At 35.1% G+C, this 17,524-nt stretch overlaps 3 protein-coding genes and 1 non-coding gene across 4 annotated transcripts; 2 read left to right on the top strand and 2 right to left on the bottom strand.

The window, feature by feature from the left end:
- Positions 1 to 1,203: 1,203 nt before the first annotated feature.
- Positions 1,204 to 5,864, bottom strand: LOC106129452 (large ribosomal subunit protein eL8). Its single transcript, XM_013328016.2, has 7 exons — positions 5,705 to 5,864; positions 5,201 to 5,315; positions 4,570 to 4,719; positions 3,894 to 3,982; positions 2,948 to 3,079; positions 1,914 to 2,036; positions 1,204 to 1,411 (listed from the first exon to the last, which is right to left on the bottom strand). The coding sequence occupies exons 1-7, from the start codon at positions 5,717 to 5,719 to the stop codon at positions 1,229 to 1,231; spliced, it is 807 nt and encodes a 268-aa protein (XP_013183470.1). The 5' UTR covers positions 5,720 to 5,864; the 3' UTR covers positions 1,204 to 1,228.
- On the bottom strand, positions 5,066 to 5,139 carry LOC132904404 (small nucleolar RNA SNORD36). Its single transcript, XR_009657572.1, has one exon. It is a non-coding gene; the product is annotated as a small nucleolar RNA SNORD36 (small nucleolar RNA).
- A 397-nt stretch (positions 5,865 to 6,261) lies between the features above and the next one.
- LOC106142869 (uncharacterized) lies at positions 6,262 to 10,287 on the top strand. Its single transcript, XM_060954319.1, has 2 exons — positions 6,262 to 6,414; positions 7,196 to 10,287. Exon 2 carries the CDS (start codon positions 7,199 to 7,201, stop codon positions 9,563 to 9,565), a length of 2,367 nt encoding a protein of 788 aa, XP_060810302.1. The 5' UTR covers positions 6,262 to 6,414; positions 7,196 to 7,198; the 3' UTR covers positions 9,566 to 10,287.
- Positions 10,123 to 13,253, top strand: LOC106129309 (uncharacterized). Its single transcript, XM_013327835.2, has 2 exons — positions 10,123 to 10,138; positions 12,115 to 13,253. Exons 1-2 carry the CDS (start codon positions 10,123 to 10,125, stop codon positions 13,251 to 13,253), a joined length of 1,155 nt encoding a protein of 384 aa, XP_013183289.2.
- The last annotated feature ends 4,271 nt before the right edge of the window (positions 13,254 to 17,524 follow it).

The raw sequence follows: 17,524 nt of genomic DNA, 5'->3' as shown, positions 1-17,524 counted from the left end.
GAGGCTCAAGAAGAGATTTTACACGTCCGTCTAACAAAAAGTGCACCTTTTGTACATTTGAGGCTCAATAAAGTTTTAAATAAATAAATAAATAATATGAATGTGCCTAAGTGAAAAAGAATACCGTATGAAAAGTTATAGAGAAAAAAGTTGAGACAAAACTACGTAAGTTTCTTTATCTTGTTATTGACACGTCTTCTTAGTTGGGTCGTAGGCGTAATTTAATTTATTAGGTACCTACTGAGTTAAACCACGGAAAACTTCTCCCAAACCGCTGAATTATTTATATACTCTTTAATTACTTTTAGACCAATTTATATTTGCGTAGATAGTTAATAGTGTACTATCAAAACCTAACTGTAATCAGATTTTGAGTAATGCGCCAGCAATTATTTGTATTGGATGTAGGTAGTCTTATACATACGTCCTTTCTTAATGAATCTGAAAGGAAAAAAATCTCATCCCTTCGAATTAATCCCTTACCGCTGTCAGCAGATTGATCAAAAACTATTTTATGGAATGTCGACACTTTATGTTCATAAGTACGATGAAGCATTTGTTTTTTGCTTACCTATCAAAAATTTTGTCTCCCGTTATCTAAATTCTCTTTAGATAGGTACCTAGGCGCAACAATCGTTAGTAATTATACTCATTGCTAAATTAAATAATTGAGCACACACCTTTTGCTCTGCTTTTAACAAAAACAAAACAATGTTTTACGGTGGACCGTGAGTCCCGAAGGGTTTCAATTTATGTGGGAAAGCGAAAGGTCAGCAGTATGAATCCTCGCTTAATAAATAGTTCTCACGAAAAACATAGATGGCGCTGTAATAAAAAAATGTTCAAACGCAATCCAGTTTTGGTCTTCAGCTCGTTAACACCAGACTAGTATTGCCGATCGATAGTCCACTATCCACCACAGCCACCGCCAATACTATTGAAATTCAAAAATACTATCGATACTATTTTTGCCTATCGGTACTGAACTGGGTTCTTCCCTTCCTTCACGAATTAATGCTATCTCAACTATGTATAGCAAAGCATCGATACTATCGATAGTATCTTTACTATACAATTTTGGATGTGTACAATCGATTGTTCGACAACAATACACCAGACCTACTCAGACTGCATTTTGAGTCAGACAAACACAAGTTTGAGTACTCGTTTCTCCAACGTAGGGGGTAAATAGAAACACATGGCTAGTTAATCTTAACATTTATTAGGCTCAGCCCTGTTTCTGCGCCAGTTCCCTCGCCTTGGCTTTCTCAAGCTTGGCGATGCGCGCGTTCGACTTGTTGCCAAGCACGCCGCCGCCCCAGTGTCTGCGGAGTTCCTCATACCGCTCGTTGAAGTTCGTCTTGATAGACTCTACCACCTTGGAGAAGGAGGCGCGGTCACCAGATTCCACCTGAAGAAAGTGTCATAAGTATTGGTAACCTGCGACTTTTTCAACAATTTTCAACATCGTTACGCCACGAATGATAATTGGGGCTCTGTCATTGAAATACGTTTACTAGGTACTAATGATAATAGGCATATTCAGATAAATCTATTGGTGGTAGATGGTTTGTCATCATGGCATTTAGATAGCAAATAAATCATCATTATATGCCTATTACAAAAAAAAAACAAAATCGGTTCATAAACGGCAAGTTATCCGCGGACATACATAAAAAAATATACGGTCGAATTAAGAAATCTCCTCCTTTTTTTAAGTCGGTTAAAAAACATTGATTTTATTATTATGTACACATGCCATTCTCTATCCATACCCCTGTTAAGGGCCAACTGGACGAAATTTCCCTCGAAATAAATAGTGTCATTGAACAAAGTTCTTCATAAGTAAGTGTTTACTGTTTTTTTTTTTTTTTGTACATTAATAAATAAAAATTATAATATAAGTTACTTACGTGTGTGAGCGCCACGCACGTGCACGTCTTGCGGTGCACCAGGGCTCCGAGGCGGGACTTGCCCTTCACGATGCAGTACGGGACTCCCATCTTGCGGCAGAGGGCGGGCAGGAAGAGTACCAGCTGAAACAATATGTCTCCATTATCTATAAATCGAGTAACAATAACCCTCGCTTTTGTTTCGTCGTCGTCGGGTTAAAAATATCACAACAACCCTGCGATAAAGTTGAGGTCTAGTGCACGCAAACCACTATGTAAAATCTAAAAGTAGTAGCATGGTTTCTACATATTTCAGTGTATAGCTATTTACAGTTCATATTTTTATACTACTTTCTTTAGTAAGGACTTACAGTTGGGTGCAGATTTTATAAAATTTTTCACTAAATCTCAAAATTTTTAATTTTCTTCTAAGACGCTATATTTGTGCCCCAAGTAAAGGTTTAATAGTGTTATTGATAGAAATTGTAGCTCAGAGTCAACAATCTTCATGCAGCATGTAAATCATATAGATTTACAGCCTCAGGTGAAGAAATTCTAACATCATTGCTACAATACACATTTGGCATATGTGCTCTCTACATGATTTATTGTTATAAAGTATTATATCAAATTTATACAGTCAAAGACTATTTATATCAAAAACAATCTTATTACAATATGTAAATTATTTTACTATTACAATTATTTCCGCCCCTTTTTATTTTCAGCATGAATGTTGGAAACGCAAATGTTTTATCTCTCTTTCAATCACTTTGGACAAGAGTAGTTGTATAAGACATGAGCCATGCCTAGCATCACAAATAGATGCCCATGACCCTCCCTTTACTGTGTGTGTCACTTTTTTTGTGCTTTCAAGCTGAGCCTTAGGGGTTGAAGAGGATAGCTGTACTTTAGGTATAAATACTACTCAAAGAACAGCTATATCTGAATAATGCTGAAACTATCAAACCTACTAATACCTCTGGCAGCCTATAACATCCCTTGCAACACGTTTTTAAAATGTCTTCACATCTAAAACAAAAAACAGCACTAACCTCAATAGGATCAACATCATGAGCGATGACAACGAGCTGAGCCTTCTTCTTTTCGACCAGCTTCGTAACTGTGTTGGTGCCGGCACGGAGGGTGTTCGGCCTCTTCGCTGGGGGCTCCTCCTTTTTCGCTACCTGTAATAGATGAAGGGCTGTAGAATGTTCTAGAATGTAAAGACAAGCTTTGAAGAGTAGGGTTCATCAGAGATCTTGGTGGAAGATGGTCCTCATGGCATTCAGATAGTATATTTTATGCATCATGTAAATCAAAACCTATATTTGAATTTATTATTATCTACTCTAAAAGTAAAGTAACTGATATCTCTTGTCCACACATAGGCGAAAACACTGAACAGATGCTGAGATTGTTAAAAGTATTCTGGAAAGTAAATTTATAGTGAAACTCAACTTAATTCTTTTCCTTGCATCTCACAACCACCTCCTGTGATATCTTCTTCCCTTGACATTAATCCCAGTTTTGATCATGATACAGAAAATGTCTAAGTCAGCTTCTTATACTATGATTCCTGTTTGATCTCCAAAACCTTTGCAGGGGAATTAGATCTACATAGGATCATGGTAAAAGCTGCACTATATGTATTTGAATGTGCTTATTCCATTTGTCGCCTTTTACAACACCCATGACAAAGAGATGCAAGTAGTCCTATTCTATATCTATTAGTCACCTACCAAGACAGAATAGAATAGATTTTCAAGTGAGGGTAACCGCACCCAATATGATACGCAATACTGTAGGCGAATAACTTTTGATATTGTTGTTAATTAGATATAATTTAGTGCTATTCTCATTTGAAGTGAATTTTGTAATCCTTAATGAGAAATATCTTAAAACTTATTTATTTTACAGAAATGGAAGAAGTCTCATTTTAAAGTGCTGTGGCAGTTACCACATGGTTTTTTAAATCTTTCAGTATAAGGTTGCAATTACCTTAGCTTCAGCAGCTTTCCTCAGCCTTTCCTTCCTGGCTGCCTCAGTCTCTGGTGTGTATTTCTCCAAAATTTTGAAAAGACCCTTAGCTGAAATGCAAGTGAGACCTCATTTGAATTAACTTGTTACAAAATATTTAGTCAAATTAAAAGAAATGAAGAAATTCAGAGTTAAAAAGCTCGTATATTTTTGTAATAATCATAGTGATTCATTGTTGCATTTGATAATCATCATTTTAGTCACTAACTATACAACTGTACAAAATTTTAAGTTGCAAACATATTAACTACCTGCCTTGCTATGAGAATAAGCTGATACTATATGTAAATCTACACTTTGTAAATTTACATTTATTTTTTTGAATCTCAATTCTATCATTAAACCAAATAGCTGAACTTGGCCATTTAGTCTTTTCAAAACTGTTGGCTCTGTCTACCCCACAAGGGATATAAACATGACCATATGAATGTATGTTATTTCTTATCTCAATTCCATCATTAAGCCATACAGCTGCAGTGTCATTTGAGACTTTTCAAGACTGTTGGCTCTGTCTAGCCCGCAACGTATAAAGACATGATTTAAACCAATGTATAACCTAAAGAAAACTTGAATTGCAATGTTGATACGAGCATACTCATTCATATATTTGACAAAAGAGGTGTAATAAACAAAGTACCTGTGGTCTTATCCAGTGTCTGGGTGAACTGGTTGATTGGCGGAGGCACCTTGAGCCTGCGCTGGAGCACCGCCTTCTGACGCTGGATGCGGATGTACTTGGGCCATCTCACGAAACGGGACAAGTCACGGGTTGGCTGGATATCCTGGCCTGACAATTGTATTAGTTAGTTTGAAGTTATGAAACTGTCTTCAGTGAAGTGGTACATTATACTTGATTATTATGGTACACTTAAAAACACTCTTGAGAACAAGCTTCCCAACATTCTCGTAATGACACAACAATTGATAGGTATTACTGATAGAATTTCAGGTCTACTTTTAAAAATGCAAAACATGAAGGCATTTTTTTACACAGGTCTGCTATGACTTGGTCTATCCTGCTTAAAAAGGTTAGTTGTTTGTGCTTCCTTATTGTGTACTTTAGAAGCGCATGTAAAAATTAGAGTAATCTCAGTAGACTGTTAACCGCGCAGAGTGTGACGCAGTTTGATATAGCCAAATCAGTGTTAAAAAGCTCGTATATTTGATAACCACATGGTTTTTCAGTACAAAGTTTACATCATTTTGGCTCTCATTATCAAACAAGAATGTGCGAATCCAAACAAGTGAACGAAACGAAATACACATACCGATAGCAAAGTTCTTGGTCCTCTTCTCAAACAGAGGGTTAACAACCTTTTTTGGTTCGACTTTCTTGACGACCAAAGGTGCGGCCGCTACCTTCTTTCCTACCTTCTTCTTAGGCTGTAAACAAAAATATAACACTTGACCGAATTCTCTAAGGTTGCAAAGAATCCGTTGGTAATACAGGAGGAAATGTAATCAGAGATCTTGGTGATAATTGCAAAGTAATCACGACACTTCATGGAATATTCAACATCATGGACTCAAGTTTGAGGTTATGATTATTTGTATACTATTTAACGGCCGATTATAACTTCATTGAACAATCGTTTATTACGAATCAATCTAACAGACGTGAAAGTCAATCCTCTTGTTTATATTCGAGTAAATGTTATAGTAAACAGCCCGAAAACAAGGGTGACACAAAACATGTCTTTGACAAAATATCACAACTTTTTCACTTCTTGAAACAGAAATATAACAATTTTAATAACGCACATAGTTTTTACCTTCTTCTGCACCATCTTGCTCAAATTTTATATCACCGATCAATCGGCCACGAAAAGATTCGTGTCCGTAACAGAACTTTCGGCGTAAATGGCCGAAATAAAAAGATGGAGATCGTAAACGTCACTTTGAAGGATCGCTTGGTGTTGCCATGCCAGCGTAGCGCTGTGCCTAAACAAACTAAGTATATGCCTACCTAAATACTAGTACACACAAGAATTATCAAATTAAATGGAAGTGACAACAAAACCAACGACAACGAAACCTCTACCGCTCTCTCACAGAATAGCAAGTTTAGTAAAAGAGAAAACATGATAAAATTAATCAGAGCAGTCAGTACTGAAACTAAATATATGAAAATCAATCTTATGCAGAAATCTTATGCAGTCTCTTATACATAAATAAATATAAATAAATAAATATATACGGGACAAATTACACAGATTATATATATATCCGCGCCTGCATACGATTTCTGAGTCTTAACTTCTGCACGCTGGCCACGCCTCAGTTATATATTTTATTCAACGTTTTATGTTACTAAGTATTTTGGACTTACCGTCAATGTGCCTTACTTGATACTGCAGGTTAACTTGATACAAATAACTGGTTTTTTCGAACGCACCCATATTTTTTTACACATGGTAACATTACTGCTGGCAAGTGTCATGGCGACAGGAGAAAAGTGTGTGCAAGATAAATAATAACTAAAGTAAGTCTTTTCAAGCCTATTTTATGAATAATTAGAGTTGAAAGTTTTCACAATAAATTGTTAAGTTCTGTGGTTCATAAAACTTCACATGTTACTCGATCTGTGTTGATCTTTGTCAAAATCTGGTCTTTGCATAACCTAACCTTACTATTTAGCTACAAACTATCAAAGGTTTCGTGAATTTTAAGTTAAAACGACGGCTTGTGTGCCACTCCAAATGAAAATATTTCGAAGTGGTTGTAATTTGATACATTTGTTTCATGTTATCTACTGTCTCATGTTACCTACTGTTTCAAGTTACCAACTGTCTCAAGTTATTTACTATGTCTCAAAATGGCTTAATAATTGTTAAAACTTTCTTTTTAATTAAAAGCTCGTTTTGCGGCCATTTTTTTCTGTCAAAAATTTAATATTTCAATGAAATCATAGAAACCATAGATTCATGTAAACTTGTTGTCAAGTATTTTAAATATAATATGAATGTGAACGAAAAGGATTTTTTTTGCGATTAATGGATAATCTTTTCATAAAAATAACAATGGTGTAAAATGTTCTATTCTTATTAATCAATCCTATAAAAATTATCTTTTGATGTATGTCACAGATATAATAACATTACATTTAATGTAATGTTTTTATATCTGTGGTGTATGTAATGAATTTTCATGTCTACTATGGTTTTGAAGATTTCAATGGAAGGGTAAAATAATTGACAAGAAAATTTGCCAAGAAAGACAATTATCTTGGGCTTACCTAAATCTTCATTTCGATTTTTTGACAGAACATGGGAAGGTATCGAAAGAAAATTGGGTCACGGCCATACCGTAACTACTCCAATGAAGCGGTTGAAAATGCAGTGGCTTCAGTGCGAAAAGGTATGTCGATTAGAAAAGCTGCAGAAAAATATAATGTTCCACCAGCCACTGTACAGAGAAAAGTGCGTTGTAAGCATATGAATAAAGTTGGAAGACCCACAGTTTTTTCAAATGAAGATGAAAATATAATTGTAGAAGCCTTAATTCTTTGCGGGAAATGGGGATTTCCTATAACAGCCTTTGACTTGACGCTTATTGTGAAGCAATACCTTGACACGAAGGGAAAGACAGAACCTAGATTTAAGAACAATTTGCCAGGAAGATTTTGGTTGAAAGGATTTTTAGACCGAAACAAACATGAAATTTCGTACAAGTTTTGTGAAAACATTAAAAGAGCAAGAGCTGCTGTTAATCCTGAAATGATATCTGATTATTTTGATAATCTAATGATTAGCTTGGAGGGAGTAAAACCAGAAGCAATTGTGAATTTTGATGAAACTAACTTTACCGACGACCCTGGAAAAACAAAAGTATTAGTAAGAAGAGGTTTCAAAAGTCCAAAAAATATCATTGACGCTTCGAAATCGAGCACATCGGTTATGTTTGCAGGATCAGCATCAGGAGCTTTATTACCAATATATGTCGTATATAAGGCTGAGCACCTTTACGATTCTTGGTTGAGAGGAGGGCCAGCTAATACATTCTACAATCGAACAAGAAGCGGTTGGTTTGACAGTACAACGTTTGAAGACTGGTTTTTCAAAGTGGTTGTACCTTATTTCAGTTCGGTAGGTGAAGGTCCGAAAGCAATACTAGGAGATAACCTGGCAAGTCATCTGTCTGTAAAGGTTATACAAAAATGTGCGGAATCAGATATTCGTTTCATATTTCTCCCTGCAAATAGTTCACACTTAACCCAACCGCTTGATGTCGCTTACTTCCGTCCACTTAAAGCAATATGGCGAAAAACCTTATTAGAATGGAAGCAGAAAACCAGGGGCTGCATTCCCAAAGATCAGTTTCCGCGACTTTTAAAACGATCGTTAGATCAACTGTTGACATCTTCAGAGAATTTAAAGTCAGGGTTTCGTGCAGCTGGGATTTGCCCTCTCAACAAACAAACAGTTCTGGCCAAGCTTCCCGTTGAAACTCCAGAAAATAACAGCACATCTAAAGAATGGGCGAGTGCATTCGAAAGTTTTTTAAAAGAAAGTCGTCTTAATACATCAGCTCCTCTTAAAGTGAGAAAGAAAAAATTGCAAGCTTCGGCAGGTCAAAGCCTTACAGTCTCCGATATTACAAATCCTTCAAATACTCAAAATATTGAAGAAGTAGACGTGGGAATTTGTGATGCAGAAGAAGATTATTTAGAAGTAAACATAGATTCAGATCCATTATTTACGCAACCGAAAACAGCACGTGAAGAAGACACGGATACTACAGTTTCTAGCAATTATTCTGTACATGATACATCTGATAGTGATAATATATCTGAATTACAAGATTTCGATAATTTGATAGAAAAAACCACAACCCAATCAAATATCATTCCTAACATTAAATTAAAACAACAAAGAAAACATGTATATTTAGATTCTGAAGATCAAGAAAATATATTTTTCCAGCCAAGAGTCTCTAAATCACGAGAAAAATCAAAAGGTGAAGAGGACATAATTTCGCAATCAAAAATATCTAAATCAGTACAGAAACTGTCTTCTTCCACAAAAGATCAAAATAATGTAATTACTCAGCCAGAAGTATTTGCATCACCACAGGAACCATTATCTTCCACTAATCAAGACGACATTATTACGCTACCAAAAGTATATGAACCAGAACAGCAACCATCTACCTCTAAATCTATTGATATAAAACGCAAACCTAAAGATCAAAACGATATAACTTCGCAGCCAAAAGTATTTAAATCAACACAGCAACCATCATCCTCCAAATCTGCTAAAATGAAACTGAAACAAATTTTAAGTGAAACCAAGAATGAACATATAGAAACCGAACCTACTTCTGAAGTATCTGTAAAAATGTATGACTTTGTAAAAATTCACTTAATATATGATGGCTTTAAAAATAAACCAATGGTAAAAGAGTTCTTTGCTCAGATAACTGAAATATTAAATGAGAATGAGTATTCCTGTAAGTTTTTGAGAAAAAGCACAAATAAAGGAATTTATGTATTTCCCCCTGTTGATGATATTATGACTGTTGACTCTCAAAAAATTATATCAGTTGTTAAGCCAGTATTGTTGAAAAGAGGTCGTTACAGTTTCAATGTAAATGTAAGTAATATAAAGCCAAATCTTATTATTAATGAAGACTGATTGAAATTTTAAGACTGAAGAATATTGTTTATTAGTTGTAAGTTCAAGTACTCACTTAAGTGTTGTCAATTTGATACATGCAGTCAACTTGAAACGTCTCATTTTAGAAACTGATTTATCTGATTATTTTTGTAATGTTTAATTATTGTAATGATTAGCTTATAAAGCTACCAAAAACGTGTATTATTTTTTTAGTTACTATAGTACCCACTATATATGAAAATATTGGAGTATGATTGTTATAAGTTTTTGAGTTATGTAAGATTAAATTCTTGTTTCATTATTTTCTCCTTATTTTACTTTAGAAAAGTATTTCTATTTGTTTTCACTGCATTGCCAAATAAGCGAACAACGTTGATTTAAACTGATTGTAATGAATATTAATAAAAATTGAGCTATACGGAACTTGTTTCATTTTTGGTACTTAAAATTTAGTGCAGCTGCCCAAAAAAAAAATTTTCAGTTGGTCATGTAGTTTTTGAATTTTTTTACTGTCTCAAGTATTCATTTAAATTCTATTCATGATACTTTCATATGTTTTGTGTGGTGTATCAATTATGGCACTTCATGATGGTAACATGAGACAGCAAAAATAAAAAAAATAAAAAATCTGTGATGTACCTATGGGCTTGGGGAAGCATTTTTTGGATAAAAAAGGTACAGACTATATTATAGATGTGAATACTGTCACTATTCGTTGACACAGTAAAAGTTTATAAACACCTGAATTCCAAAACTGTCTCAAGTAAGGCGCTATGACGGTACTTACACACAAACATACAGATATTCACGTCTATATCCCATGCGGGGGCTAATAGTCAATAGTAATATATAATACTAAGAGAGTCTTAATAAGGCCACGTTCAGCTGTATGGCATTATGATGGAATTGAGTTTCAAATAGTCTCAGGTTGCCAGCACATAACCTACAAGAGGAATCTCAACTTTATAAGACTATCCCTTAGTCACCTTTTATGGCATCAATAGTATAAATATGTTTTCTAAAGTGCCGGAAACCACACGACATAACTTTCTACTTGTTTGTTTATTTACGTTCTTATTATTATACCACGGTAGTATTAGCTATTACTAATATTATAAAGCTAAAGAGTTTGTTTGCATGTTTGTTTGAAGGCGCTAATCTCAGGAACTACTGGTACGAATTGAAAAATTATTTTTATGTTGAATAGACTATTTATCAAGGAGGGCTTTAGGCTATATAATATCACACTGCAACTATTAGGAGCTTTAAAGAAATAAAGAATGATTAAGAAATAAAGAAGAATGTGAAAAAAATCGGGGAAAATTATTCATCCTTGAGGGCTTCAATGATGCCCAAATGACTATTCCACGCGGACGAAGTCGCGGGCACAGCTAATGTTTTAATATGTGGCTTTCTGGTTCGTAAGTAATTATTTACATGGAGCGGGTTCAAAACATACCGCGACCAAAAATTCAATTTTTTTTGAAGAGGGACAAATCGACTTTTATATAAGAGGTTCTCAATATTTTACTTTATGTAAATATTTTATTTCTTTTTTTTTGTTTTGCGATTATGTACAACAGAAATCGGACGTATGAACGGTAAGCACATATTGGACCGATTATGATGTTTCTTCTTTTTTATTTGAAAACACCACCTACTTACACCTACTCATGTGGGCACCTACACCAACTCATTTAGTCATTCGGTGAACTTCTATCTGATAAAAGAAACTTTGAGAAATGGAGAGACCTATTTTGTTTATAGGCGTTATGATGAATATATTATTTTAAGCTAAGTCTTCATTATTGAAATTAAATAAAAACTTTTAACTTGTAATTATTTTAAAGAAGGATTTCTTTTTTTTACAAATAAATTAATTGTTAGTTAGGTCCCAACCTAGTTATTAGTGTGTTAGTATATATCTGGGGAGGTGCTACCAAAGAACCATTTCAAACTTTCAGCGGATAAAAGTTGTAGGTGTGTACTGTATGAAATGAAAACGATAAAACTTACTTTATTGCTACATTTTATTTGTTATTCCTCGTAAAGTGCAGTTCTCTCTGATAAACATGGTCAATGTTTTCAAACGACATGTTTGCCAAAATACTTCGCGATTTACAGCAATTTGTTTTATTTATTTTTTGACAGGTAATGTTCAATATTTATATTCTTATTGAAGGCATACAATAATTCATATAATGTTAATTTTATATGCGATCCTCTTTTTGTGAGGTTGGCTGGAAGAGATCCCACTTAGGGATAAGCCCGCCTTTTTACTGTACTACTGTTTTATATTTGTAATGTACTCCTTTAGTGAACAATAAAGCATTTACTTACTTACTTATAATCTGTTTTGTGCAGTGTGTGTAATTTGTTGTGGGTAATAAATTTGCATTTAAAAACGTTAGATACCTAGTTTTATTCAACCCGATGGAGTAAAGTCCAAGGGGAAACAGTCCTATATTTAATCATACACACTAAGTGTTACGGGTATAAATTTAGTCACGTGTCACGTCACAGGAACGTTTCCCTTGCCAATAAAAATGATTTGCTTTATTTTCTAGTTTCATTGCGGCTAAGTGATGCCATAAGTGTGAACGTGCAAGGCTCCTTGACCCTCGGCAAAGAGGTAATGGATATGTTGACACAATACGTAGGAGGCGATATGCTTGTCTTGCACGGCAGACGATCCATGTCCACAATAAATTCTGATTATTATACCCAGATAACAGAGGACTCGGACCTCTGTGAAAACTTACTAATTTGTAGAGCAAACGAATTTAAAATTTTCATAGAAGAATATGTCATTATGCTTGGCAAAGCTATAGAAAGCATTTTTAATGTAGTCACACATGGACGCATTGAAAAATTAGAATCTGATACTATATTTGGTGCCGAATTTATCAAAGCGCTCAAAGAAATCAAGTCAATTTTGACAAATGCTGACGACAGGATTTCAGATGAGAACGAAGCCTATATTTGGACGGGCACTATGAAAAAAATCAGTTCGAAATTGCAGAGGAGGGTTTGTGCTTTTACAAGTCATAACCTCGAAGGTAAAACTGATGATATTTTAAATGTCAGAAAGAAATTGGATCAGAAATTAATACTCGCAATAATCGCTGTAGAAGATACATATTTAAGAAAACTGTGCAGTCACGGTATTTGTCTAAAAAATGTTGAATGTACAAGAACTTTGAGCATTCTTTTGGACACTTTTAAAGCAATGGATGAAAGAAAAGCCAAAGAGTTTGTTAAAGGTTTTCAAAAGGAGTTGGAGGACACAAATTTCTACAAGAGCCTCAAAGAGGAAACTGCTAATGAATTTCAAATTGTGCTGAGTGATATGTCTAACACCGATACAGTGCAAGCTAAAGAAGTACTTTTGTCAGTACAGAAGTCTGTAGACGCAAGATTAAAATTAGAAAGTTCAACACACACTATAACTGGTGGCTTTGATACTAAATTAGTAAACACAATACTATCCGATCTTGATTATATGTACAGCAAACATAAAACGGATCAATTTCACGCATTTTTGAATAGTTATTATGTTTGGCAAAACTCTGCTTCTAGCATTAGACCAGTTATACATTCAATTTTGAAACGGCTGGAGGAAGATGTTACTGCGGCTCATGGTGATATTTATTACAAGATAATAACAGAAGTTAGAATATTCTTAGAAATAACTGTAGATCCTTAATATTATAAATCATTGGGAGAATAATAAGAGTTATTTAATAAAAATGGTAGTAGGTATAATGTTTTAAATTAGGTACCTTCCCGTTTTAAATAAAATCAAGATTATCTATTATTAATAACAAAAAACTTGCTAACACTATTTCTAATACTTATTTTTCCTACATTAAAAAGTTAAAAAAAAACTAAGTGATGTCTATAAATTTTTCAAATACTTGGTATAAAATCCAATGCAGCAGATTAGCTTGCGTTCCATACAAAAGGTTTCCCTGTAATCTTAGGGGAGTATAATCATGAATAGTGCTGGTATCGATCACTTCGCAGAATGCATACGACTCTGTGCATTTCAGAAACGGCACGAGGTACAAGGGTATATTAAATTCTGACTAGGAGCTATCTTCCTATCCAGTTAGTCTCGTGTAAGCGAAAAATTTTCATCACACCGCACTGCACTCTCATTTAGAAAATTTTATGGAAATCTAATGTTGGTACAGTCAACGACAGAAAAACATTGATCCCCTGTTCATAGAAAACAAAAGCAAAGGTGGGTCTGGTTTCTCTGCCGTTAACGGTACCTATGTTATTAAAAAAGCAAAACTATATTTATGTAGGTACGTTGCATGAAAAGTACTTATTTTTAATCGCATAAATTCAGTGCATAGGGTTTTCGCAAATCGTAATAATAAAGTTATTATCATTACAATATCTTTTCTTATAAGTTAACAATACAAAATTACAAACTCGATACTAACAGCCGTGACTGGGCAAAAGTATTGCAATTCACATCGAATTAGGATGCCATTACGGAGAAATAAATTGTTCGTAACATTTACTTTTTGTTAAAGTATTTATGTAGGTGTATCCGTGGCTAGCAACACCATTTACCTTACATAAAACTGTTTGTCTGTTTATTTGTACACGCTAATCTCCTGAACTACTAGACCGATTTGAATGAAACTTTATTTGTTATATGCCTGTTAAGGCTAGCAGCATGTAGGCTATGGATGATTTTGAAAACTGGAACACGTCATGAAAAACCATATCGGTTCAGTCAAACTGTCTAATTAGCATTATAACATTAATTCCACCTGTTGCACATTTTACGGGCATTAAGTTTACATACAAACATATTATCACGTCTTTATCCCTTGCGGGGTAGACAGCTACGTTCAGCTCTTTAACGGAATTGAGTAAATCATTTATCGAGGAAGGCTTTAGGCTATATAACATCACGCTGCAACTATAAGGAGCAAAGAAATAATGGAAAATGTGAAAAAAAAACGAGGAAAATTATTCATCCTTGAGGGCTTCAATGATGCCCAAAAAAACTATTCCACGCGGACGAAGTCGCGGGCACAGCTAGTAGGAGATATAAATAAACACTTTAACAAAAATCGTTCAGCGACGCGGACGAAACCGCGGGCATAAACTATTAAAATCAATATACAATAGCTGATGAGCGGTCTGAGTGGACAAAAGAGACGTAAATAATAATTATAGCCTAATCACACAATACGCCTGTTGCATTTTATCGCACCACCAACTGAAAGTTTTTCTTTTTGGTCAGCTGGTTGACTGGTAGAGAATGCCAAACGGCATTGAATCCGCATTTTGTACATTTTTTTTTTGTGCAATAAAGTTTATTACCTTACGACTATACATATAGTCACGTCTATATCCTTTGCGGGGTAGACAAAGCTAACGGTCCGAAAAAGACTGATAGGACACGTTCAGCTTTTTGGCTTGATGATAGAATTGAGACCCAAATAGTGACAGGTTGCTAGCCGAGCGCCCAAAAGAAGAATTCCAAGTTTAAAATCCCTTAGTCGCCTTTTACGACATCCGTGGGAACGAGATGGAGTGGTCCTATTCTATTTTTTTATTGGTGCCGGGAACCATACGGCCAAAGCTTTAAATTAATAATGAAATAAATACACCTGCCCAAATTGAGTCGGGCAAGTACACAAGGCTACACTGGAGGCATAACATTGTTAAAAGCAATAAGTTGACGATCTATTTCTGGCATGTTTGCAGCGCGAGAGCCTTTGATATTGGCGATAGTGGCTGGAGAGGCCAATATTGGCTTTAAGGGTAACCAAACCCGTGTTTGGATTGATATTTCAATACCTTTTAATTTAATTCATTGCTAGACCTTCCTCTTGAGTCACTCTAATAAAACTGTATCAAAATCCGTGTATAGATCTAAGCATATATACATACATACAGAACAGACTTAAGGACAGACATATAGATGAACATGACCTTTCAGTCTTTTCGAGAGTATTGGCTCTATCTACTCCGCCAGGGATATCGACGTGACTAAGTAAGTATATAACAAGTTATCTCTCTTATTTCCCTCTCCCTTCAAACCTTAAAAATAGAGAAAGAGGGAAGATAAGACTTATTTAGAGGTAAGGTTACACGAAAAAAATTATTTCAATTCTATCATTAAGCCAAACAGCTGAACGTGGCCGTGAACGTGAAGGTTAGCTCTGTCTACCCCGCAAGGGTTATGAACGTGATTATATATATGTATGTAGGTAGTTCACCTCCGTTCCAAAACCGTTCCGTTTTTAAAACCGATAAAAATAGTATGGACATTAGATTTTAACGAGTAGGTAACCCTATTTACAAAAAATATTGGATGACGTTACAAAGTCGGCAATGTCCACCAATATCGAATGATCGATCACAGCGGAAAATGAGTGTGTGCATGGCATAATATCGGTAGCGTATAAAACGGGAATCTTAAACGAGATTGCTAAAATAATACCAACAAATCGATACTAATATTATAAAGCTGAAGAGTTTGTTTGTTTGAACGCGCTTATCTCAGGAACTACTGGTTCGGATTGAAAATTTTTTTTTAGTATAACAATTCCACGCGGACGTAGTCGCGGGCACAGCTAGTACATACATCAAGTGTATATACCCTTACGGGGTAGACAGAGCCAACAGTCTTGAAGACTGATAGGCCACGTTCAGATGTTTGGCTAATAGATAGAATGGATTCATGATAGTGACAAGTTGCTAACCCAAAGCCAAAAAGAATGATACCTAGTTTATAAAGTCTGTATCTGTCCCTTAGTCACCTTTTACGACATCCATAGAAAAGAGAGGAAGTGTTCTTATTCTTTTTCCTGTTGGTACCGGGAACCACACGATATTGACTGATTCATAACAACAATATCACGTTACCCGTAACAGGCTGTGACTGAGCTCAGCTGTTGTATGATATCGTTGTAAAATAACACTAGAATATTCCTTTTAGTGCCGTGTTGTTCTTGGCACCTTAGATTAGGACTTGTTCATGCTTGTCTTTATTGGGAATATGGTTATTGGTGAAATTGAACAAAGGAGTTCACGTAGATTAATTATTATTAGTTATATTGTCTTATTATTAACTTGTAAGGCTATATGTCCGTCGCCAAGCACCACAGTGTACGAAAGAGTGAACGAGACAAGATGGCGGCTGTAGGTATTTCATTACGAATTAGTCAACTGAGTGATAAATTTTTGCAAAATGAATAAAAATTTTGAATTTGAATTTGAGCATTTACATATACTAACTGAAACTGAACAGAAATACATGAGCGCTAACTACAAGTTCGCTTGTGTTACGGCTTAGTAATTACTTTAAAATAGCGTCGTGTTTGAATCCGAACGGACCTCTAACGAACCGCGCTTCATTAGGCGAAGCAAATTTAACTCAAAGACTGGGATATTACAGCTTGTTGGAATAAATAGAACCTGTAAATAAACAAATGGAAATAAATAAGGGTGCCTGCCCCCGTAACATGATATTAGAAATATGATGGTGATTAGAAATATTGCTGTCCCGTTTCATGTCATAATAAAAAAACGGATTAGCGATAGTTATCGCACGATAAAAACGGCGTCGCGCGGGCCATGCTATAGGGACTGCAAGGGCCCAGCAAACATATGTAGGTGCAAAATCGTACCCTCTTTTTTAACTTCGTCATGATCAGGTAAAACTTTACAACAACCCCCTAACATGTCTGTGTCACCAGAGAAAAAGAAAAGAAAGAATAGAACCACTCCATCTCTTTCCCATAGATATGGTAAAAGGCGACTAAGGGATAGGCTTCAAAACTTGGAATTCTTCTTTTAGGCGACAGACTAGCAACCTGTCACTATTTGAATCTCAATTCTATCATGAAGCCAAATAGCTAAACGTGGCCTACGAAATAAATTTTACGTGTAACTTCCCTCTAAATACATAAGTCTTATCTTCCCTCTTTCTCTATTTTTGAA

Source organism: Amyelois transitella, chromosome 4 (assembly GCF_032362555.1).
Source record: "Amyelois transitella isolate CPQ chromosome 4, ilAmyTran1.1, whole genome shotgun sequence".
NCBI lineage: Eukaryota > Metazoa > Arthropoda > Insecta > Lepidoptera > Pyralidae > Amyelois > Amyelois transitella.
Note: the sequence above shows the minus strand (reverse complement) of the source record. Positions and strands in the feature narration are given on the sequence as shown.